Source organism: Lacerta agilis, chromosome 8, assembly GCF_009819535.1.
Source record: "Lacerta agilis isolate rLacAgi1 chromosome 8, rLacAgi1.pri, whole genome shotgun sequence".
Taxonomy (NCBI): Eukaryota; Metazoa; Chordata; class Lepidosauria; order Squamata; family Lacertidae; genus Lacerta; species Lacerta agilis.
The window spans coordinates 80637312-80660894 of NC_046319.1; the positions used below are offsets into that span (position 1 = coordinate 80637312).

The following is a 23583-nucleotide window of genomic DNA, read 5'->3' on the forward strand; positions in this document are numbered from 1 at the left end:
TCAGAAATTTAACCCCTCCTGCCAACCACCTTCGGAATATACCTGAGAGCAAAGTATCTGGGGGGGGGGAGGAAATAACAGCCTCCAAAGTGATTTTGGGGACAGAGTTTGCTCGGGGAGGAACCAGCAGGAAGTTTTCCTCTTTCTGGCGGTTCATGCAGCCCACTTCCATTCCGTAAAAAAAAAAAAAAATCATTTCCCCAAATATGTTCCTGCAATTGTGTGTTTGCGTGTGAGACATGGGCGTACCCGGGGGGAGGCAACTGCCCCCCCCTAGAAGCAAAAATAAAAAATAAAATGGTTATCGACAGCCTAAAAGGAAAAAAAAAAGCTCTTCTCCTGAAAAAAAGCTCAACAACTGGTCTTTCTCCCCCCTCCCAAAATCTCAATAACAATTGAGCTCTTGCCCTCTTACCAAGGCACAGTTGGCCACTGTGTGTGTGTGTGTTGCGCCGGCTGTTTCCCCCTCCCTCTTGCCGACAGAGAGCTGGCGTGCCTATCAGAGACCGGATCCTAGCCTGCACCCTGCTTGGTCAAACGGGGATGCAGGCTGAGACTTTGGGCAGTGTCAGGGGGCGATTCCGAGGGCTGACCATGGTCTTAGCCTGGGTTCTCGTCCTTCCTCGTCTGCCTGCTTTTTGCATCCACGCTAAATCGTGCTGCCAAGAGAGGAACAGTTTCTGAATTTGCCGGGATTCATCATTGTTGCAAGGGAGCTTGGCAAACTGAGTTCCCTTGCATGGTGAGTAGTTCCTTTGCGAGGACTGAGGATCGTGGGAAACTGAGTTTTTCAGCCATTTGGGGCTTTCTGTTTGGGGGGGGGGTAAAGTTTTTCTGTTTTTTGAAGCTGTTTTTGAACCTGAAGGACCATGGCTTGCCCCCCCCCCTTAGTTTTGATCCTGGGTATGCCCCTGGTGTGAGAACATGCTGCGACCAGCCCTTGGGGAGGATCGACTTGGCTTAACCCACCTCCCTTCTCCCGTTGTTTTTTTGCAGCTCTTCCGAGAAGTGAGGATCATGAAGGGCCTGAATCACCCCAACATCGGTAAGAGAGCCGGGAGCCTGGAAAGTGGTCTGCCTCCGTTTTCTCATCGGCACCTGCCTTACTCTTAAGGAGCACGAGGGCAGAAGCAGGAGGGAGGGAGAGGGTCGTGTTCGAGAAATCCGGGCAGATCTTGCTCCGTGGAATCCGGGGGCTGAAATCTCTCTCTCTCTCTCTCTCTCTCTCTCTCTTGCTGTTGCAGTGAAACTCTTTGAGGTGATAGAGACAGAGAAGACACTCTACCTAGTGATGGAGTATGCCAGCGCAGGTGAGTCTGGGACACAGTTTCTTTCTTTCTTTTTCTTTCCTTCCTTCCTTCCTTCCTTCCTTCCTTCCTTCTTTCTTTCTTTTTCTTTCTTTCTCTTTCTTTCTTTCTTTCTTTGGCGATCCCTCGTAGCCAAGTAAGATTGTCTTCCATAAACACGGTTTTAACAGTGAGTCCGTAAGTGACTGCGGAGGCCGATTCTGGATCCACACGTCCTTCCACAGCGGGGACATTGGTTTCCGGGCGGGAGTTGATCACGGTGTGGATTTGCCAAGCGTGCCTTCCTCTCGGCACGTTTCTCCCTTGCGTCCTGAGTTCGAGTGTCTTCAGAGCCTATGACCCCTTTAGTAAAGGCCATTCTCCACCTGGAGCCCTCGCAGGCCAGTGTTTCCCAGTTGTCAGCGTTTATACTACATTTTTTAAGATTTGCCTAGAGAATGTCTTTAAACCTCTTTTGTTGACCACCAGCATCACGCTTTCCATTTTTAAGTTCGGAATAGAGTAGTCGCTTTGGAAGACGGTGATCAGGCACAGTTTACCTCCATGCCAGTCCTTGCCCAGTGCACTGCCTGCCCCCCACCCCCACCCCTGGGGGCATTGCATCCATTTTATGACCTGGTTGCTCAATTCGATATTTTTGCATTTGTTTTTTAAATAATTTTATGTATTGTCGTTGCTTTGATTTATTTTTTATATTTATGATTTTACCGAGATTATTATAGTAAATTAAAATAAATAAGAAAACAGGAAAACAGAAAAAGAGGGCAGGAAAGAGAATACATTAAAAAACCCCATCATTTTTGTCCTTCTATTGTATCTGTATCAATCTTTTTGCAGAAATGAGGGCACGGAGAATCCATTTACGCTGACCAATGATTACTTTTATTTATGATTATTTGGCAATGATGTATAGTAATTGTTGAGTGAACTTCTGTCCAGTCCTCATTTGCTGATATTTTGAGAATTAATTTCATTGCGTGCCATAATATTCTATTGAATTATAGAATATCACCTTATTCAGTGTAAGTTGTTTAGACATTGTGACTTATTTGCATTGGATCGGATTGCTAGAAAACGTGGTATCCTTGTTCTATATTTCGTTTTTTTTCTACGGCTCGCAAGACGCCTTGAGTGCAGCTAGGGATTCTTAGGAGAGGAATGGAAAGTAGGACTGCCAATATCGTAATGCTATTGTGCAGAACTTTGGAGCAAGGTGTGCGGTTCTGGTGAGCTTACCTCAAAAAGGATATTGTAGAACTGGGAAAAGTTTTAGAAAAGGCCACCCAAATGACGAATCCCCTACAAGAAAAGGTTGGGACCTTTTAGCTTAAAGAAACGGTCAGTAAGAAGCGAAATGATGGGCGTTTATGAAATTAAGCATGACCGGGGGAAAAGTGGAGAGGGAGAAGTTTTTCTCCTTTTCTCATAATAGGTAAAGGTAAAAGGACCCCTGAAAAGCAATGACAAACCTAGACAGCATCTTAAAAAGCAGAGACATCACCTTGCCGACAAAGGTCCGTATAGTTAAAGCTATGGTTTTCCCAGTAGTGATGTACGGAAGTGAGAGCTGGACCATCAAGAAGGCAGATCGCCGAAGAATTGATGCTTTTGAATTATGGTGCTGGAGGAGACTCTTGAGAGTCCCATGGACTGCAAGAAGATTAAACCTATCCATTCTCAAAGAAATCAGCCCTGAGTGCTCACTAGAAGGACAGATCCTGATAGGCGTGCCTGGCGTGCTCTGGTCCATGGGGTCACGAAGAGTCGGACACGACTGAACAACAACAAAAAGGACCCCTGACCATCAGGTCCAGTCATGTCCGACTCTGGGGTTGCGGCGCTCATCTCGCTCTATAGGCCGAGGGAGCCGGCGTTTGTCCGCAGACAGCTTCCGGGTCATGTGGCCAGCATGACAAAGCCGCTTCTGGCAAACCAGAGCAGCACACGGAAACGCCATTTACCTTCCCGCCGGAGCGGTCCCTATTTATCTACTTGCACTTTGATTTGCTTTCGAACTGCTAGGTGGGCAGGAGCAGGGACCAAACAACGGGAGCTCACCCCGTCGCGGGGATTCGAACCGCCGACCTTCTGATCAGCAAGCCCTAGACTCTGTGGTTTAACCCACAGCGCCACCTGGGTCCCATATTTTCTCATAATACCCACATTTAATTAAGCTGAACATTGGAAGATGCAGGGCAGATAAAAGGATTCTTTTTTTCCATGCAGCTCATAGTTAACCTATGGAACTCCCTCCCACAGGAGGCAGTGATGGGCACCCACTTGGGTGACTTTAAAAGAGGAATAGACAAATTCATGGAGGAGGAGAGGGCTTCTCGTGGCTACTAGCCAGGATGGCTCTGGTCTGACTCTGCACTCGGAGGCAGCAACGCTTCTGAATCCCAGTCGCTGGGAACAACAGGAGGGCAGATCTGCTCTTGCACTCAGATCCCATTGGGGCATCCTGTTGGCCGCTGTGAGAACAGGATGCTGGACTAGATGGGCCACTGGCCTGATCCTGCAGGCTCTCCTGATGTTAGCCTAACATCCTTTTCTCTCCACCTGTAGGAGAAGTCTTTGACTACCTGGTTTCACACGGGCGCATGAAGGAGAAGGAAGCTCGGGCCAAGTTCAGACAGGTGAGGAGAGGAGACCCCAACCGGGGGCGGGGGGGGGGGGCGGTTATATAATAATAATAATAATAATTTATTATTTATACCCCGCCCATCTGGCCGGGTCTCCCCAGCCACTCTGGGCGGCCTCCAACAAATACCAAAATACAATACAGAGTCACAAATTAAAAACTTCCCTAAACAGGGCTGCCTTCAGGTATTTTCTAAATGACAGGTAGTTGTTTATCTCTCTGACCCCTGATGGGAGGGCGTTCCACAGGGCGGGCGCCACCACCGAGAAGGCCCTCTGCCTGGTTCCCTGTAGCTTTGCTTCTCGCAGTGAGGGAACCGCCAGAAGGCCCTCGGCGCTGGATCTCAGCGTCCGGGCTGAACGATGGGGGTGGAGACGCTCCTTCAGGTATACAGGACCGAGGCCGGTTGTTCTTTGGGTGCCAGAAAACGGGCGAGGGATGATTGGCGGGAACGTGGTCTGGCTGATGTTCTGGTGCAGAGAGGGTATCGGACACTCCCTGCTCCGGATCCATCCCCCATGGCTTCCTCACGTGGCTAAGGATTGATTTTCTTTCTCTCTCCAGCCCTCGGGGGTTTGGGTAAGGATTGATCCTGGCAGCCTGGCCTGTTTTGCTTTAAAAGGGGGGGGGACACTCACGACTCTGGATGGGGGACGACGACACACGGAGGGAGTGTCATCTCCGCAGGAAGTGTGGGAGAGCCTTGCAGGGATCTTGCCCACACCCCAGGACATTTTCACCCACCCCATTTCTTCTTCCCGCTCCTAGATTGTCTCGGCCGTGCACTACTGTCACCAGAAGAACATTGTCCACAGAGACCTGAAGGTGAGGGGGACTCTGGGCTGCTCTTCTCCTTTTTTCTCTCCCTCCCCTTCACCCCCTCCCGGTAACTATGATGCTATGAGCACCACGTCACTCAGCAGAGCAAGCTGGGCTGGCGAGATTCGGGTTGCAAGCCTCTGCCCTGGACTTGACAGCAAATCGCTCTATGCCTCCATTCCTCCATCTGTAAAATGGGAATAATTATTATGCTGTCGGATGAGCAGGGCTGGGGGACACAGAGGGGGGCCTTCGGCAGTTTCTCTGCTTCGTGGTGGCCCTTAAGAACCCAAATCCAGGTGCCCCAGAGCTGATCCAGATTCCTAGAATTTTTCTTTTGGAAATTAAAGCACTTTGTAATTAGAACTGGGAAGCAGCTAGTCCTCAAGGTTTTCTGGTTTGCTTAAAGCAGGCTTCTTCAGTCTGGGGGCCGCCAGACATTTGGGACTACAACTCCCAAATCCAGGTGCCCCAAAGCTGATCCAGATGCCTAGAATTTTTCTGTGCCCCTGGCATTGCAGCGGGTTGGGCTAGTTGACCCTTTGGGGTCCCCTTCCAACTTCCCAGCTCTTGTCGTTCTGCGACTTCAGCGTTCATTCTGTGACTCTCCACCAAAAACAGGCCGAGAACCTTTTGCTGGACGCCGACGCCAACATAAAGATCGCCGACTTTGGGTTCAGCAACGAGTTCACGCTGGGCTCCAAGCTGGACACGTTTTGCGGCAGCCCGCCCTACGCCGCCCCGGAGCTCTTCCAGGGCAAGAAGTACGACGGCCCCGAGGTGGACATCTGGAGCTTGGGGGTCATCCTCTATACTCTGGTCAGCGGCTCCCTGCCTTTCGACGGGCAGAACCTCAAGGTGGGGCAGAATGGGGGTTGCGGGGAAGCTTTGGAGGGAGAAGTGGGGGGTTATAGGGCCGGAGCCAGGCCCAGCGGACTGCGGGGTCTCCCAACCCAGAAGCAGGGATAGGGTGGGGGCAAGGAGGGGGGTCCATTTGGGCCCCTTGAACTTTTCTCCTTTTGCAGACAGCTTTGTTGGAATAGGGACGCGGGTGGCGCTGTGGGTTAAACCACAGTGTCTTGGGCTTGCCGATCAGAAGGTCGGCGGTTCGAATCCCCGCGACGGGGTGAGCTCCCGTTGCTCTGTCCCAGCTCCTGCCCACCTAGCAGTTCGAAAGCACGTCAAAAGTGCAAGTAGATAAATAGGTACCGCTCCGGCGGGAAGGTGAACGGCGTTTCCGTGCGCTGCTCTGGTTCACCAGAAGCGGCTTAGTCATGCTGGCCACATGACCCAGAAGCTGTACGCCGGCTCCCTCAGCCAATAAAGCGAGATGAGCGCTGCAACCCCAGAGTCGTCCGCGACTGGACTTAACGGTCAGGGGTCCCTTTACCTTTACCTTGTTGGAATAACATAAGGGGTTCCTGTCCCCAAAAGCTGAACCCACCTCCCCAAACTACACTTCTCCCCTGAATTGTACAACATTCTGTCTTTTGTGTTTTATGTGATGGAAATGCTTCCCAAATGGATCTTTTAGAGGCGCAGACCTCAGAACTTCTCGCCTGTTGACATCAGGCGGGTCGCCTTCACTGTACTCCTCCCTGCTAAAAACATATTTATTTAGGCAAAGTCTATCCAGACACAATAGTAACAACAACAACAACAGTATATTCCTTTAATAGATTATTATAAATAATAATACATTTATTATCACATCGTCACTGGTCATTTCATTGTTTTATCCATTGTGTGAACGCCTTCAAAGTTCATTTCTTTTTTAACGATGACGCAGTATGTAACTTTCATGAAATAAACTGGTAAAAAAAAGACCTGAAATGAAAAGATGAAGAACCAGAGAAAAGAATCACTCTACATGACAAAATGTGAAAGCCACAGATATTATGCACGTCCCACCCAGATAATGCCAATTTTTCTGCCCAGCAACTCTTTTGTTTTATTTTTATTTCGCAAAATCTGCACACCGCTTGATTATAACAACCCTCAGAGCAGCTTACAAAAGAGATTTTGGAAATGAAGCTATCACCAAGAAAGATTAACAGTAATTTAAAACTTTCGAAAACTCGCACCAGCGTTCTAAACATCCGAGCAGAATTGCCTAAACAAAAATGTTTCTCAGCAGGCCCCAAATTAGATCATCATTACTATATTTATTCAAACCCCACCTTTTCCCCAGACCAGGAATCGAGGACAGCGAAGGAACCCGCCCGATGTCAATAGGCAGGGAGTTCCACAGGGCAGGTCCCTGAGCGCCGAGGTGTTACCGGCTGGCAAGGCCTCTCTCCTATCAGCAATCGCGCTGCAGCATTCCTTAACCACTGATGACCCCAGGCTGTGGCTTATGGGGCTGGAAACTAGTGGCGGTGGCGCCCACAGGGACCGGAATCACCTATAACTCTTTGCGGGTGCCCTTCCCCACCCCAAACCTCCCATCCATCTACCTGTGTGGGGCCAGGCTGACCCATAAGGGGGGGGGGAAAGGGGGCTGAGTTTGAGGCAGGCCGGTCTCGGGGACGGGGGAACCTGGTTTGGATATTACTGACGCTGGTTTGGATTATTACTGAGCCAGCGTGGTGTAGTGGTTATCTATCTATCTATCTTTCACAATGTGTCAGGACCAGAACAAAAGTGCAAAAGAAGAGGCTGCTGGATCAGGCCAAAGGGGTCCCACCTAGTCCTCCACAATCCTGTTCTCACAGCGGCCTAATACCCCTAAGAACCTGGGATTCTGGATAGACTGCTTCCGGAGCTGGAGGTTCCATAAGAACATCAGGCCAATGGCCCATCTACTCCAGCATCCTGTTCTCTCAGGGGCCACCCAGATGCCTGAATCCCTGCCAGTGTGGTGTAGTGGTTAAGAGCGGCAGACTCGTAATCTGGGGAACCGGGTTCGCGTCTCCGCTCCTCCACATGCAGCTGCTGGGTGACCTTGGGCTAGTCACACTTCTCTGAAGTCTCTCAGCCCCACTCACCCCACAGAGTGTTTGTTGTGGAGGAGGAGGAAGGGAAAGGAGAATGTGAGCCGCTTTGGGACTCCTTTGGGTAGTGATAAAGCGGGATATCAAATCCAAACTCTTCTTCTTCTTCTTCTTCTTCTTCCACCTGCCCCCTTCAGGAGCTGCGGGAACGAGTCCTTCGTGGCAAATACCGCGTGCCCTTCTACATGTCTACGGACTGCGAGAACATCCTGCGGCGCTTCTTGGTCCTGAACCCCTCCAAACGCTGCACCCTGGAGGTAGGGGCACCTAAGATGGCTGGGCGGGGGGGAGGGAGGAAAGAAGGGGGGCTTGGTGAGTGGGCCTAGTGAAGATGGCCGGGGGGAGGGTGAGCCACGTCCCAAGGAGCAGGGCTTTACTGTGTGTGTGTGTGTGTGTGTGTGTGAGAGAGAGAGAGAGAGAGAGAGGAGAGAGAGAGAGAGAGAGAGAGAGAGAGAGAGAGTCCTGCACTGAAGGGGGTTGGACTAGATGGCCACTGGGGTGTCCCTTCCAACCCTACGATTCTTTGATTCCACGAGAGCCTGCTTTGATCAGCCCAACGGCCTGTCTAGTCCTGCAGCATCCTGTTCTCACAGTGCCCCCTAAGAACCTAGGGATCGAGAGAAGATGGGAAAGCGTTGATTGATTGAATATATGGGAAATAACTGCGCACAGCCGAAAACGCTGCCAGCATTGAGATAAACGCAACAGTGTAAATGAAGTTACGATGGGCGGAATAGCGGAATACCGAGTGGGATAGTTTTCAGTAAAATACGCAGGGATATTAGAATATGTAAAACGAACGATGGGAAGAGAAGAAAGGGAGTCATTGCTGTTTTAAGGAGGTGAAAACGAGTGTTTTAAATGGCGAAACAGAAAATTTAACAAAAACTATATACAGTAAAAAATAAAAAAATAGATATATTGCCTCTGGACCATAAAAAAAAATAAGAAAAGCCAGCCCAAAGCCCCCCCCCTCTTAGTCCAGCATCCTGTTCCCACATTGGCCAACCAGATGCCCATTATTGGATCCGGGTGCGATTTCTGGCAACTGGCATTCGGAAGCATGCATTTTCTTCCCCGTTCTCCAAGCCGTTGCTTGAGATGTCGCTTGTTCCCTTTCTTAGTCGTCCCCTGGGGGGGGGAGAAGGGGGGGGAGCGCAGCTGGTGCCCCTGCCTCCTCCTCCGAGCTGCGTTGCCACCCCCCCCAGACCCATTCTCTAGCCCCCAGCTCCTGCCCTCCAACCCGTTTCTCTGCTGCTGCTGCTGCTGCTGCTGCTGCGGGAGGAGGCCTTTAATTAGCTAATGTCTCCGTGGGATCTGGCCCTGCCCACCCGCCTCCCTCTCCCCCCTCCCCCCACGGATGGCTGTAATTAGCCTAATCGACTCAGGGATAATTATACCGTGTGCCAGGGAGGCAGAGAGCAGCCTCAGCAACCCCTCCCTGCCTGCCTCCCCCCCCCCAGCGTAGTTCGCAGGCTTCCTGGGGGGGTGGTGGAGAATGCTGAGAGGTGGGGTGGGGTGAGGATGCCCTGTGGGGAGGGGGTCTTCTTTTCCAAGGGGGTCCCTTCTGGCTAAAGATGAGCTCGGAGCCTCTGCTCTCCTGAATCCGGGTTTTTACTTTATTTTAAGGAAGCTGAGAGTCAGGGCACTGATCCATCTAGCGTAATACTGTCTTCACTGACCGGCAGCAGCTCTCGAGGATTTTAGGCAGAGAGCCTCTCCCAGCCATACCTGGGTTTGAACCCGAGCCCTTCTGCTTGCAGAGCAGATGCCCTGACTCTGAGCTTGCGGCCCTGCTGTTGCTTATTTTCTTAAGGGAGCTTGTGCCTGGAGCTATTTTGTGGCGAGCAAGGGTGCCATTGAGCAGGTGCAGAGTGCCTCTCCCTCGCCGCTGAGCGTGAACTGCAGTTCCCAAAAACGCAGGCGATACATGGGGGTGGCCTAGCGGGGTGCTAAGGGTGCATGTTTGAGGTGCAAACGATTTTGCAAAGCTGCTGGCACTGGATCCAGTCCAACTGAATTAATTACTTCGACTGAATAGTTTTAATTGGGCTTTGAATAAGTGAGCCATTAATTGTGACTGTTCTGGATTTTATGGTGCAGTTGTCTTCCTTGGTGTGTTATGCAAATGGCTATTCCGAAAAATGCTTTTTTAATACCATATTTTTCGCTCCATAGGGCGCACCGGACCATAGGGCGCACCTCGTTTTTAGAGGAGGAAACAAGAAATATTTTTTTTCTGGTTTTCCTCCTCTAAAAGCCCTGTTTTTATGAGGATCAGCTAAAAGTTTTGCAGCTTTTTTTGCAAAGGGAAAAGCCCTGTTTTTTTGAGGATCAGCTAAAAGTTTTGCAGCTTTTTTTGCAAAGGGGGAAAGCAAAGCTCCTTTTGCAAAGGGGGAAAAGCAAAGAGGAAAAGCTTTGTTTTTATGGGGTTCAACTCACGTTTCTGCAGCTTCTAAAGGAAAGGGAGCCTTTTCTACAGTTTCCAGACAGATGATCTAATCAGCCAGTCCCATGTCGCTGGGGAAACAAACAACTTCCCTCTGCAGCACATTCAACAAAGGAGGGCGGGGCTGAAAGGGAGCCGGGGACTCTTATCTCTCCCCCGATCTCTTGCTGATCAGCTGCTGAGCGGGGTCCTTTCAACACCCCCTTTTCTCTTTGTAAAATAAAAAGCATGATCCTCTTTTGGCCCCTGGGCAATTCAGCTCCAGGGACCACCATTCGCTCCATAAGACGCACAGATATTTCCCCTTACTTTTCAGGAGGGAAAAAGTGCGTCTTATGGAGCAAAAAATACGGTAGGTTAAAGTAGAGCCCACTGGGAGTGAGTCTGTGGAACCCCCCCCCCACAAAAAAGTTAGGGAGCCACTGGGGTTAGAGAGGAAGGAGCTTCCAGGCATGGATGGAGGGTGTGTGTGTGTCTAGGCCTCCCCTTCTCCCCCCCGCCTTCACGAAGGCTCTTCCTCTCCGCAGCAAATCATGAAGGACAAGTGGATCAATATTGGCTACGAGGGAGACGAGCTGAAGCCCTATAAAGAGCCGGAAGAGGACTTTGCAGACGCCAAGCGTATCGGTAAGGGCGCGTGGCGTGTTTTCGTAACGGAAACTGCTGCCTGTAACGGATTAGCCCTAAGATGGAAGATTCAATACACTCTGGCTTAGTAAGAGTTAATCCACACACACACACACACACACACACACCAACTTAACTGACAGCTCGTCCTTTAGGGGCGGGACAGCTCCTTGGTTTAAAAAGGAGGGAACAGCCGTTGTGGGGCAGTTGGGAGTTGGAAGGGTAGAGTGAGGAGTGGAGAGAAAAAGAGAGAAAGTTAGATAGCTTGATATCTTGGAAGTAAAAGTTCGATGGAATCGATGTGTGAATGCAACTTAAGATTGTAACCTAATGAATCTGTAAAAAACTATGTTTGAAAAATAATAAAATTCTTCCTTGTTGTGCCAAGAAGAATTGTCTCAGTGGTTCTGGCAGTGTATCAAAACCCAAAGAGTGTGAAGACTCACAAGGGGGTAAAACTTGCCTCAGGAAAAGAGGATAGTTTGTGCCCCAGAGTCAAACCGTAGGTTCAAGGGGGTGTGTGTGAAAACCTGGGGTGCCCCATATTTGCCAGGGTGATAAGGCAATCTGATACAGTGGGGATCCGTGTTGAGGGAGGCCCTTTACTGTGGGTAATAGGTGGTTCACTCAATTAGCCTTGGTGGGTTATGATAAAAGGACAATAAAGCAAAATTAGGCTCTCATTTCTAGGAAGTACAGAAATATAGAGCTGCTTAAATGAAGACGGAAGGTTTTGAGGGGGAATTGTTTCACTCCAGGATTTCCTTCGTCTTCCAAATTTATAAAAATATTAAATTTGGTTTCCAAATTGATTGGAAGCGTCGGGTATTCGTCGCACTGCCACACTCAATGACGGGGTGCAACAGGGTCGGTTCCACACCTTGAAACCGTCGGGGGACAGGGGCTGGGCAGGTGTGGGGGACTCCCTGGTCCTGAATGGGACAACTGTGCCCCTGAAGGACCAGGTTCGCAGCCTGGAAGACAATTTGGACTCACGGCTGTCCATGGAGGTATAGGTTAATTCTGTGTCCAGGGCAGCTGTTTATCAGCTCCATCTGGTACGCAGGATGAGGCCCTCCCTGCCCGCAGACTGTCTCGCCAGAGTGGTGCATGCTCTTAGAGATGTGAAGGCCCGGGAAAAAACTGGGAAAATTCGGAAAAGACCCGTTTTTTCCCGGAAGCCTTTTTTTGTTTTGTTTTTTTCCGAAAAATTGAAAAAATGAAAAATAGATTATGGAATGTTTTATTTTAACATGATGAATAAAATATTTTAAGATAAGGGGTTCAAATATTTTATAAATCATTTCTAAAAAAATATGTATGGTATATCATATTATTCTAATTTCTGTGAGGACAAGCAAGTCCTAGGTTACAAACTGAACTCTCCAATGCAAGGACAAGATACATTTTTTTCCTTTAGGAGGTGCTGTTGTCACCAGAAAAGAAAAAGGTTTCAGTTTTGTTTTTGCATGCGTGTGGTATGCATTGGTTCTGTTCCTCTTCACTAGGCCTCAAAGCACTGGAAGAAAATACAGAGCAACAAAAAGGGCCTGAAAGTATATACTTAATTACAGCTCAGAAAATGATTCTGATTAAATTTCATGCCCATTCATTGAAACTTAGTCTCACTTCCTTCTTCAGTTCTTTTTATGAGAATGTTTTTTTTAAAATACTGTGGAGAGGAAATATGAATAATTGTTACTTCTGGATTTTTAAAAATTGTTTTGTGGAGTTTTTTTTTGTTGTTGTTCCACATAAACTGGTAAACAGTTCAGGAGATTGTTGCTCCATTTGTTACAAATACAAATAAATATTATTTTAAAAGTAAATTCTGTTTGTAATAATGGGTAATTGTTTGGATACACTATATTTTTAATATGCTAGTTGTGACTTTGAATCTGGAAAAGAAAAAAGAAGAGCTAATGTAGCATTTTTTTCAATTTTTCTGAAAATTTCCATTTCCCCCCCCCAAAAAAAACTGGGGGGAAATGGGGTTTTTCCGAGCTTCAAAATTTCCAGAATTTTTACATCTCTACATGCTATAGTTATCTCTCGCTTGGACTACTGCAATGCGCTCTACGTGGGGCTACCTTTGAAGGTGACCCAGAAACCGCAACTAATCCAGAAAGTGGCAGCTAGACTGGTGACTGGGAGTGGCCGCCAGGACCATATAACTCCGGTTCTGAAAGACCTACATTGGCTCCCAGTACGTTTCCAAGCACAATTCAAAGTGTTGGTGCAGACCTTTACAGTCCTAAACAGCCTTGGCCCAGTATACCTGAAGGAGCATCTCCACCCCCATCGTTCTGCCCAGACACGGAGGTCCAGCTCCGAGGGACTTCCGGCAGTTCCCTCCCTGCGAGAAGTGAAGTTACGGAGAACCAGGCAGAGGGCCTTCTCGGTGGTGGCACCCGCCATGTGGAACACCCTCCCAGCAGATGTCAAAGAAATAAACAACTACCAGACTTTTAAAAGACATCTGTATAGGGAAGTTTTTAATCGGTGATATTCTAATGTATTTTAATATTTGTTGGAAGCCGCCCAGAGTGGCTGGGGAGATCCAGCCAGATGGGCGGGATACAAATAATAATATCTCGCAGTGAGGGAACGGCCAGAAGGCCCTCAGCGCTGGATCTCAGTGTCCGGGCTGAACGATGGGGGTGGAGATGCTCCTTCAGGTATACAGGACTGAGGCCGTTTAGGGCTTTCAAGGTCAGCACCAACATTTTGAATGTAGATCTCTCGGGACGGGTGTTATGTGGTCCCGGCGGCCGCTCCCAGTCACCAGTTCCCCTCCTGATTAAATTCAGTTCCCCTCCTAAATAACAGTTTACTCTTGCTGTAAACACCTTCTAACTTGCTCCACCTGAGCCACCTGCCCTTGTGTCCAAGACGGCGTAAGTTGGTGACTAGAGCCTAACCCTCTCCGCCGTCTCTTTCCTCTCCCTGCCCAGAAGTGATGGTCGGCATGGGCTACACCCGCGAAGAGATCAAGGAAGCCCTGACCAGCCAGAAGTACAACGAGGTCACGGCCACCTACCTCCTGCTGGGCAGGAAGAACGAGGTGAGGCCTGGAATTACGGGGTGGGGTGGGGTGGGGTGGGGTGGGGTGGGGTGGGGAGCGCCCTCCTCTCCAGGGACACCCATGCAAGAGGGAATCCTGCACAGCTACAGAATGAGGGTCAGGAAAATGGCACATTTGAGGAAAGCTAGCGAGGCAAAGGGAGATGAGAGAACAGAAGGGGTTGAGACAAGGGAAGACCCTAGTTCGGAACATTTTTAATATTTTCCACGTATCCCAAATTAACTAAATTTGCTCATTTATTCATCTACTTTAAATATGTACTCTTATGAAACTGCAGGTTATTACAATAATCCCGCCAATGTTCTTACCTCTTTGCAGTTTGTTTGTAAATATTCCATCAACCATTTCCATCCTTTCGTATAAAAAGTTTGTCACACAGTGGTCCCTTGGTTTGAGAACAGCTTAGTCTATGAACAAGTTGGATTAGGAACGCTGCAAACCCGGAAGTAGGTGTTTTGGTTTGTGAACTTTGCCTTGGAATAAGAACATGTTTCGCTTCCTGTTGAGTGTGTTCCATTTGTAAATTGAGTCCCCCACTGCTATGGGGGAAAGCACGCATTGGTTTAGGAACGCTTTGGTTTAAGAACGGACTTCCGGAACCGATTAAGTTCGTAAACCTAGATACCACTGTATTGATTTCTAATTTTTCCAGTCAAGTTTCGCCATTCCTGCATATTCCAGAAGTTTTTCTTCCTTTGCTGGGACTTTTTCCGCTTTTGGGATAGGTTGCTTCCTCGTTGTGCTGTGCGCAATCTTATAAGCGTCTGCCGTGTCGTCTCCCAGCAGGTGGAAGGGGGAGAGTCACGCACGGGCAGCAGCCTCTCACTGGCCCGGGTGCGGGCGCCCAGCGAGGTTTCCAACGGCACCAGCAAGTCCTCTTCGTCTCACTCCAAGAGCCAGCGGAGCTCCTCCACTTACCACCGGCAGCGGCGGCACAGCGATTTCTGTGAGTGACGTGGGCTACCTTCCCTCCCTGCGCCCCCCCCCGCTCCGTCCCAGTCCCGTGTTGTTGTTGTTCAGTCATTCAGTCGTGTCCGACTCTTCGTGACCCCATGGACCAGAGCATGCCAGGCATGCCTATCTTTCACCGCCTCCCGCAGTTCGGCCAAACTCATGCCAGTCGCTTCGAGAACACTGTCCAACCATCTCGTCCTCTGTCGTCCCCTTCTCCTTGTGCCCTCCATCCTTCCCAACATCAGGGTCTTTTCCAGGGAGTCTTCTTCTCATGAGGTCTCCAAAGTCTTGGAGCCTCAACTTCAGGATCTGTCTTTCCAGTGAGCACTCAGGGCTGATTTCTTTAAGGATGGATAGGTTTGATCTTCTTGCAGTCCATGGGACTCTCAAGAGTCTCCTCCAGCACCAGAATTCAAAAGCATCAATTCTTCGGTGATCAGTCTTCTTTATGGTCCAGCTCTCACTTCCATACATCACTACTGGGAAAACCATAGCTTGAACTATACGGACCTTTGTCAGCAAGGTGATGTCTCTGGTTTTTAAGATGCTGTCTAGGTTTGTCATTGCTTTCCTCCCAAGAAGCAGGCGTCTTCAAACAAGCAGTACCCATACCACCACCCAAACTGATCAATGCAGGGCTGAAATGGCTACTTGCTCCATTTCCTGTGTGAGTCCCTAGGAGATTATTCCAGTCCATGGGCGTTTCGTGACACCTTGGTTGCCTGGAAGGAAAAGGGAACCACCTCCTCCTCCTCCTTCTGCGATCCCTCGTAGTTAGTAGTAATAGTAGAAGAAGAGGAGGAGGAGGAGGAGTTTGGATTTGATATCCCGCTTTATCACTACCCGAAGGAGTCTCAAAGCGGCTCACATTCTCCTTTCCCTTCCTCCCCCACAACAAACACTCTGTGAGGTGAGTGGGGCTGAGAGACTTCAGAGAAGTGTGACTAGCCCAAGGTCACCCAGCAGCTGCATGTGGAGGAGAGGAGACGCGAACCCAGTTCACCAGATTACGAGTCCACCACTCTTAACCACTACACCACACTGCCTCTCGTAGCCGAATAAGATTGTCTTCCATAAACACAGTTTTAACAGTGAGTCCGTAAGTGACTGTGGAGGCCAATTCTGGACCCACACGTCCTTCCACAGTGGGGACATTGGTTTCCAGGCGGGAGTTGATCGCGGTGTGGATTTGTCAAGCGTGCCTTCCTCTTAGCATGTTTCTCCCTTGCGTCCTGAGTTCGAGTGTCTTCAAAGCAAAGGCTGTTCTCCAACTGGAGCGCTCGCAAGCCAGTGTTTCCCAATTGTTGGTGTTTATACCACATTTTTTTAGATTTTCCTTTGAGAGAGTCTTTAAACCTATTTTTGTTGACTACCAGCATTACACTTTCCATTTTTAAAGTTCGGAATAGAGTAGCTGCTTTGGAAGGCGAGAATCAGGCATCCGCACAACATGACCAGTCCAACGAAGTTGATGTTGAAGAATCCTTGCTTCGACACTGGTGATCTTTGCTTCTTCCAGTACACTGGTATCTTTGTTTACAAAGGCTCCAGGTTACCGCTAACCCGGTAGTAGCTGCTCCTGGTTGCGAACTTTGCCCCAGGATGCGAACGGAAATCACGTGCCGGAGGCGCGCGCGCAGCGGGAGACCCCATTAGAGAAAGCGCGCCTCAGGATAAGAACGGTTTCATCTTAAGAACGGACCTCCGGAACGAATTAAGTTCATAACCAGAGGTACCAGTGTACACTGATATTAGTTCGCCTATCTTCCCAAGTGATCTGTAAAAAAATTTGGAGACATCGTTGACAAGGTGATGATCCAGTGAGTGAGAAAAAGGAACCTAAGCAAGGCCAGGCTGCTGCATCAGGCCAAGGGGCCCCCTAGTCCAGCATCCTCTTCTCACAGTGGCCAAATACCGATGAGAACCTAGATTTCTAGATAGACTGTCCCTGGGCCTGGAGGTTCTGTAGGAACGTATGCAGAGCGCAGCGGCTGGATCTGGCCAAAGGGTCCAGCCTCCTGTTCTCACAGCGGCCACCCAGATGCCCGTTGTGCGGAAGCCACAAGCAGGATCCGAGCACAACAGCACTTTCTCCTCCCCTGGCATTGAAGAAGCATTGCTGCCTCTGTCCGCGACGGCAGAGCGTAACCACCTTGGCTAGAAACCATCAATAGCCCCCCCCCTCCATGAATATATGTCTCATCTTCTTTTGAAGCCATCCAGGTTGGTGTCTGTCGTTGCCTCCTGTGGGAGAGAGTTCCCCAGTTTATGAAGAAGTCCTTATCTTTCCTAGGTTCCCCGAAATTTAGCTTCATTGGATAGCCACGAGTTCTAGTGTTACAGAAAGGGAGGGAAAAACCTTCCCCTGTCCACTTTCCCTATGCCGTGCATAATTTTATAAACTCCTCTATCATGTCACCTCTTCTTTTTTAAAAAATTCCATTGAGATCTCACCTTTTTCTCTAAGGAGCTCAGGGTGGCATATTTTAGCCACACAACAACCCTGCAAGTTAGGCAGTGACTGGCCCCAAGCCACCCAGTGGGAGCTTCTTCTTTTAAAAAACAAACAAACCCACAAAATTTTTATTGATTTCCCCATTTTCCCCCTACATTCTCAATCACATATAATTAACAAAAGAAAAAAGCAGATACAAGATTCCCCTGCACCCTTAGACCTCCCTCCACCCTTCCATGGGTTCCATATTTAACGTTTCTTGCTGCATATTTTATGTCCTCCATTTATTCCATTTAACATTTATATCTTAAGTCTCTTGTCAGCTCACAAGTGTTATTTAAGTCCTGTTAAAAGAGCTCAGCTGTTTACAGTGGTCTTCCAAATACAATATAAATTTCTTCCAATCTTTATTAAAATCTTGGTCTTCCCAGTTTCTGATTTTCTCAGTCAGATTCATGGCTGAGTGGGGATTCGAACCCTGATCTCCTGGGTCCTAGTCCATGGGTAGGCAAACTAAGGCCTGGGGGCCGGATCTGGCCCAATTGCCTTCTAAATGCGGCCTGCGGACGGTCCGGGAATCAGCGTGTTTTTACATGAGTAGAATGTGTCCTTTTATTTAAAATGCATCTCTGGGTTATTCATGGCACATAGGAATTGGTTCATTATTTAATTATTTTCCAAAATATACTCCGGCCCCCCACAAGGTGTGAGGGACAGTGGACCGGCCCCCTTCTGGAAAAAGCTTGCTGACCCCTGTGGACCTAGTCCAACCACAATGGCTCTCTCGCCTTGCTTTCGTTTTCCGCGAACTAAAAGTTTCACAGAGACCTGCGTTCGAATCCCTGCTCGGCCAAGCAGCGCTCCTTTGGACCAGCTGCGGGTTCTCTCCTCTTTGTCTCTGATGGCCTCTCTCTTTCCTCCTGCCTTCTCTCTGCTTGCAGGCGGCCCATCCCCAGTGCCCATGCACCCCAAACGCAGCCCCACCAGCACGGGCGACGGGGAGCTGAAGGAGGACCGCATGCCATCTCGCAAGGCCAGCTGCAGCGTCGTCAGCAGCAGCGGCAGGGGCATCCCGCCCTCCAGCCCCATGGTGAGCAGTGCCAATAACCCCAACAAATCTGAGATCCCCGACCGCCGCAAGGACAGTGCCGTGAACACGGTGAGCAGGAGGGGGCTCCGGGGTCCCACGGGCTTGGGCAGAAGGAGCGCCCCATCCCAGTGACCCCCCCACCCGTGGGGAGGCGGGGGTAGGGGCCTGACTCTCTGGCGTGGCTGGAGCCCCATCCGCTTCCGAGCTGGGTGGCAGAGAAAATGAAACACCCCCCCCTCCAAACGCACATTGCTTTTTGTGCCCCAGAAGCCCTTGCGGGTGCTGTGGGTCCTTCTGGGCGCTGGTCTGGCCTGGGTGCCCCCCTGTGAGTTATTCCCAGGCAGCGGCTCGAGGTGGGGGGTGGCGTGGCTGGGTTCGGACGAGAGGCAAAAGCCTCAAACTACTTTGGGACCAGATTCACAGCACCCTGCAGAGTCATGTCTCCAGCCCTTGTCTCTACCCTGGGAAGAAAAATCTGTGTTTTGTAATGTGCGGCAACCCCACACGAGCAGCAAGCGCACATGTGCATAGCCAAATAGTGTGCCCAAAGCCGGAATCTGTCTCAGCGACTGCAAAATCCCTCTTGGGCACGCAGTCTTGGCTTGCACTCCAAATTCTGAGACACCTGGGCACCCCAAATTCTGAGACACCTGGGCGTTCGGCTGCCTGCTTCCCGGTTTGGAGAGTCCTGAGCTGAGCCGGTTTGCCGAAACGAGTCTGGCTTCTCAAAAGCTCCGTCTCGGGGTTTTTTTTTTGTGTGGCTGTTTCTCTCCTGCCTCCACCTCTTCAGCCTGGGCTCTCTCGTTGCAGAATAACATTCCCTCGAGTATGATGACCCGGAGGAATACCTACGTGTGTACGGATCGGCCCGGCGGAGAACGACACTCCCTGCTCCAGAACGGAAAGGAGAACAGGTATTGCCGCGGTTATTCCCCTGAGGCCCTAGCACAGGCTGCAGCAATCAAAACACGACATTGGGGGGGGGGAGTTTCAAAACAACTTGCAAAGGCAATGTAACGTGGCTCCTACAAACGTACGCCTTAGCTACCGCGTTCGGAATTTGCCAGGCGCATTTTGCACCACGCTGTCGGCCATTGGCGACCGAGTGAAGATGCCAAGGTGCCAGGAATTCTTATTGCCAAATACACTGAAATGAATCCAATTAAGAACTCTGGCCAGAAGTTTTAACCAAAAAACATACGTTTACTCGTAAGGAAATACAAATGTAATATCAATCCTGTTAAGAATTGCAGTCTCAAATGAAAGAGACTGCAGTTCTTTTTTCATTTAAGACTGCAATTCTTAACAGGATTGATATTACATTTGTATTTACTTACGAGTAAACGTATGTTTTTTGGTTAAAACCTCTGGCCAGAGTTCTTAATTGGATTCATTTCAAGGTGCCAGGAATGACAGCTAACATCTCGACCATCTGGAGGTGTGTTCTGGGAGTCCTTGACTATTTTTGCATACTAGCCGCACGTCCTGTAGAATTTTATCTACACAATCAGAAACCAAAATGCTGTAATGAAAAAAATACGACTTTCCAGCCATCTGGCTCAAAAATGGCAACTAGGCATTCGGTTTCGGCGGCACTAACCCTGCTTTAAGGAGCCATCTGGCTTATACAGGTGAAACTCGAAAAATTAGAATATCTTGGAAAAGTCCATTTATGTAAGCAATTGTTTTCATTAGCTACCGGAGTTTAATATATGAGATAGACTCGTGACATGCAAAGCGAGATATGTCCAGCCTTTGCTTGTTATAATTGTGACGATTATGGCATACAGCTGATGAAAACCCCAAAGTTGAGATTGTTAATTTGGGGTTCTCATCAGCTGTACGCCGTAATCGTCACAATTATAACAAATAAAGGCTGGACATATCTCGCTTTGCATGTCACGAGTCTATCTCATATATTAGTTTCACCTTTTAAGTTGAATTACTGAAAGAAATGAACCTTTCCACGATATTCTAATTTTTCGAGTTTCAGCTGTAGATCTGAATTTCTAACACTGCTTAGCTGTGGTTTCTGCATCGCAGGCGGTTGGACTAGATGCCTTCCAATTCTGTAATTCCATTGCTATGCAAACTTCATTTATAGGAAGATGAGCCTCTCTTGGTTTCCCTGCTCTCCCCGGGTTTTTCCAGCCCGGGAGCTGAGCTCTGGTCTCACCCCCCTCACCTCTCCATCCCTGTCCCTTCCCACAGACTTCAGCTTGCCGCTGGACGCCTGCCCAGTTTCCACTGGTCTCGTTCTGGCTCAATGCTGCCCTGGCCCCAGGGAGTCGCCAGGCCCTGGTCGGTCACCCGTGTGACTTGCTGTGGGAGAATCCAGGACAGTCTCCAGAGACCGGGGGGTGGGGGAGAGAAGCCCTGTCTCTTTCAGCTTCTAGGAGGGTCCATCTGGGCCTCCTCCTCTTCCTCAGCCCAGAGTATGGACCAGAGGAACTCTGAAAAGAGATCTTGGGGAAGAGCAGAAGGACATCTCCATGTCTCTTTGGAGAGGGTCATTTTATCACTTTCCATTCCTAGTATATCTGAAGGAGCGTCTCCACCCCCATCATTCTACCCAGACACTGAGGTCCAGCACCAAGGGCCTTCTGGCGGTTCCCTCGCTGTGAGAAGCCACGTTACAGGGAACCAGGCAGAGGGCCTTCTCGGTGGTGGCGCCCGCCCTGTGGAACGCCCTCCCGTCAGATGTCAAAGAGAAAAACAACTACCAGACTTTTAGAAGGCATCTCAAGGCAGCCCTGTTTAGGGAAGCTTTTAATGTTTGATGGATTACTGTATTTTAATATTTATTTAGAAGCCGCCCAGAGTGGCTGGGGAAGCCCAGCCAGGTGGGCGGGGTATAAATAACATTATTATTATTATTATTATTATTATTATTATTATTATTAATTACCAGCTTGTAAAAACCCAGGATTGTAGCCATCCTGGAAAGGCAGCCTTTTCACCCCAGAAATACTCACTCCTAATTGCCAGCACGTAGCGATTAGCTGTGGTTTGGAGGTGGCTGCAGAATTGCTCTCTGTACATGGTCAGGATACTCTTTGTCCAGCTTCAGGGACCCCCGGCTTCTTGTCCGTGGGAGAGGATTTCATATTTAATTTCGTAACGTTATATAAAACGGAGAGAACGTTTCTAACAACGGATGACTGTTAAAGTACGAAAAGCACAAATAGGAAATGAGTACAGTTGGGTTAAAATAAGAAAGTCTTGGAAATTACGGTTCCACTGTGCATCCCATAAAAGGCTGCCAAATCATAGACGAAGCGTCTGGGGGTTCAAGTCCTTTTGCAAATCTCAAATTATGTGTCATTTCCTCCATTATTTCCATATTCCAGAGAGAGTGGTACCAAATGCCCACTGTCAAGATTTGGGGCCGTTTTCCATCAAGTTGCAAATAATATTTGAGCTGCCAAGATCATATATAAGATCAAGGCCTTTTTTTCTCAAAGAAAAGTTTGGGGTGCTCTCATTTTCCTACACATATTGAAATAATGACCCTCAGTGAGGCCAGACTTAGATTCTCAAAATGTTTAGGGGTATGCGCACCCCCAGAAAAAAAGCACTGTACAAGATAATATTCCTACATGGGCACTGTCAAAAATATTCGGTGCCGTTAATTACGCGGGTGGCGCTGTGGTATAAACCACAGAGCCTAGGGCTTGCCGATCAGAAGGCCGGCAGTTCGAATCCCCGCGATGGGGTGAGCTCCCGTTGTTCGGTCCCTGCTCCTGCCAAGTTAGCAGTTTGAAAGCACGTCAAAGTGCAAGTAGATAAATAGGTACCACTCCGGCAGGAAGGTAAACGGCGTTTCTGTGCACTGCTCACTCTGGTTTGCCAGAAGTGGCTCAGTCATGCCGGTCACATGACCCGGAAGCTGTACGCCGATTCCCTTGGCCAGTAAAGCAAGATGAGCGCCGCAGCCCCAGAGTCGTCCGCGACTGGACCTAACGGTCAGGGGTCCCTTTACCTTTACCTAATGACGGATAGCAGGCAATCGTTTCTTTAGAAATATTCTATCATTTCTGTCCAAAGGAAACCCCCCCAAATCTTAGCAAAATAAAAAATAAATAAATTCCTTCCGGTAGCACCTTAGAGACCAAATAAATTTTTTCTTGGTATGAGCTTTCGTGTGCATGTATCTGAAGAAGTGTGCATGCACACGAAAGCTGATACCAATAACAAACTTAGTTCTCTAAGGTGCTACCAGAAGGAATTTTTTTATTTTTTATTTTGTTTTGAATATGGCAGACCAACACGGCTACCTACCTGCCCCAAAATCTTGCATGTGTTCCCTGCCTTGACGGGTGACGCTGACTTCTGCCTTCTCTCTCTCTCTCTCTCTCTCTCTCTCTCTCTCTCTCTCTCTCCCTCTCTCCCTCTCTCCCCAACGCCCACCCTGCCCCGTGCAGCTCTGCCGCCACCCGGGTGCCCCCTGCCTCCCCCTCCAGCCACAGCATCGCCACCTCGTCCACCTCCTCGGACCGCACCCGGCTGTCTCGCGGCACCAACATCCGCAGCACCTTCCACGGGGGGCAGGTGCGGGACCGGCGTGGGACCGGCGTTCAGAACGGGCCCCCCACCTCGCCCACGCTCTCTCACGAAGCCACCCCTCTGCCTCAGAGCCGCAGCCGCGCCACCTCCAACCTCTTCAGCAAGCTCACGTCGAAACTCACACGGAGGTGAGCGGGCGGACGCAACAAAGCGGGCAGGTGGGCGGGCGAAGAGGGTAAAGAAATCGAGAACGCTGGCTGGGTGGTTGCTGCTCCCCGACTCCTCTTATCCCCCCCCCCAGTTTGATTTACAGCATTGCAAACAGGGTGGAATTGATTTAAATCAAATCGACTCAAATCACTAGGCAGTAAGACTTGGTTCAAAACACTAAGTCAGTAAGACTTGATTTAATTTTTTTTATTTATTTACAGAAAGACTCATTCTTGCTGGTATAATCTTAATATTTACAACCAGGTGAAGGTTTCATTTTTGGAATAATAAATTTTCAGAGTAGTTTTTACAGTTCTATCAAAAAATCACTGATTTGGTTATACCGTTAGAAATACATAGACAGATAATTATGAAATTATTGTGAGGTTTAATGAGTTAACTGTATTTGGACAACTTTTCTGCTGTGCTTCATTGGGAGGAGAAAAA

The 23583-nt window shown here is 49.1% G+C and overlaps 1 protein-coding gene across 6 annotated transcripts in view; it reads left to right on the forward strand.

The window, feature by feature from the left end:
- MARK4 (microtubule affinity regulating kinase 4) overlaps positions 1-23583 on the forward strand; it is a 66441-nt gene that overhangs the window by 37099 nt on the left and 5759 nt on the right. For 5 of the 6 annotated variants that reach the window (XM_033158561.1, XM_033158564.1, XM_033158562.1 and 2 more), the window contains exons 4-15: positions 997-1045; positions 1245-1310; positions 3873-3943; positions 4717-4773; positions 5389-5625; positions 7898-8017; positions 10737-10836; positions 13791-13900; positions 14705-14867; positions 18272-18489; positions 19231-19334; positions 22845-23114. In XM_033158561.1, coding sequence (XP_033014452.1) covers positions 997-1045; positions 1245-1310; positions 3873-3943; positions 4717-4773; positions 5389-5625; positions 7898-8017; positions 10737-10836; positions 13791-13900; positions 14705-14867; positions 18272-18489; positions 19231-19334; positions 22845-23114 — 1565 coding nt within the window. The remainder of the gene's footprint in view (positions 1-996; positions 1046-1244; positions 1311-3872; positions 3944-4716; positions 4774-5388; positions 5626-7897; positions 8018-10736; positions 10837-13790; positions 13901-14704; positions 14868-18271; positions 18490-19230; positions 19335-22844; positions 23115-23583) is intronic. The other variant, XM_033158563.1, reaches the window with a different exon arrangement.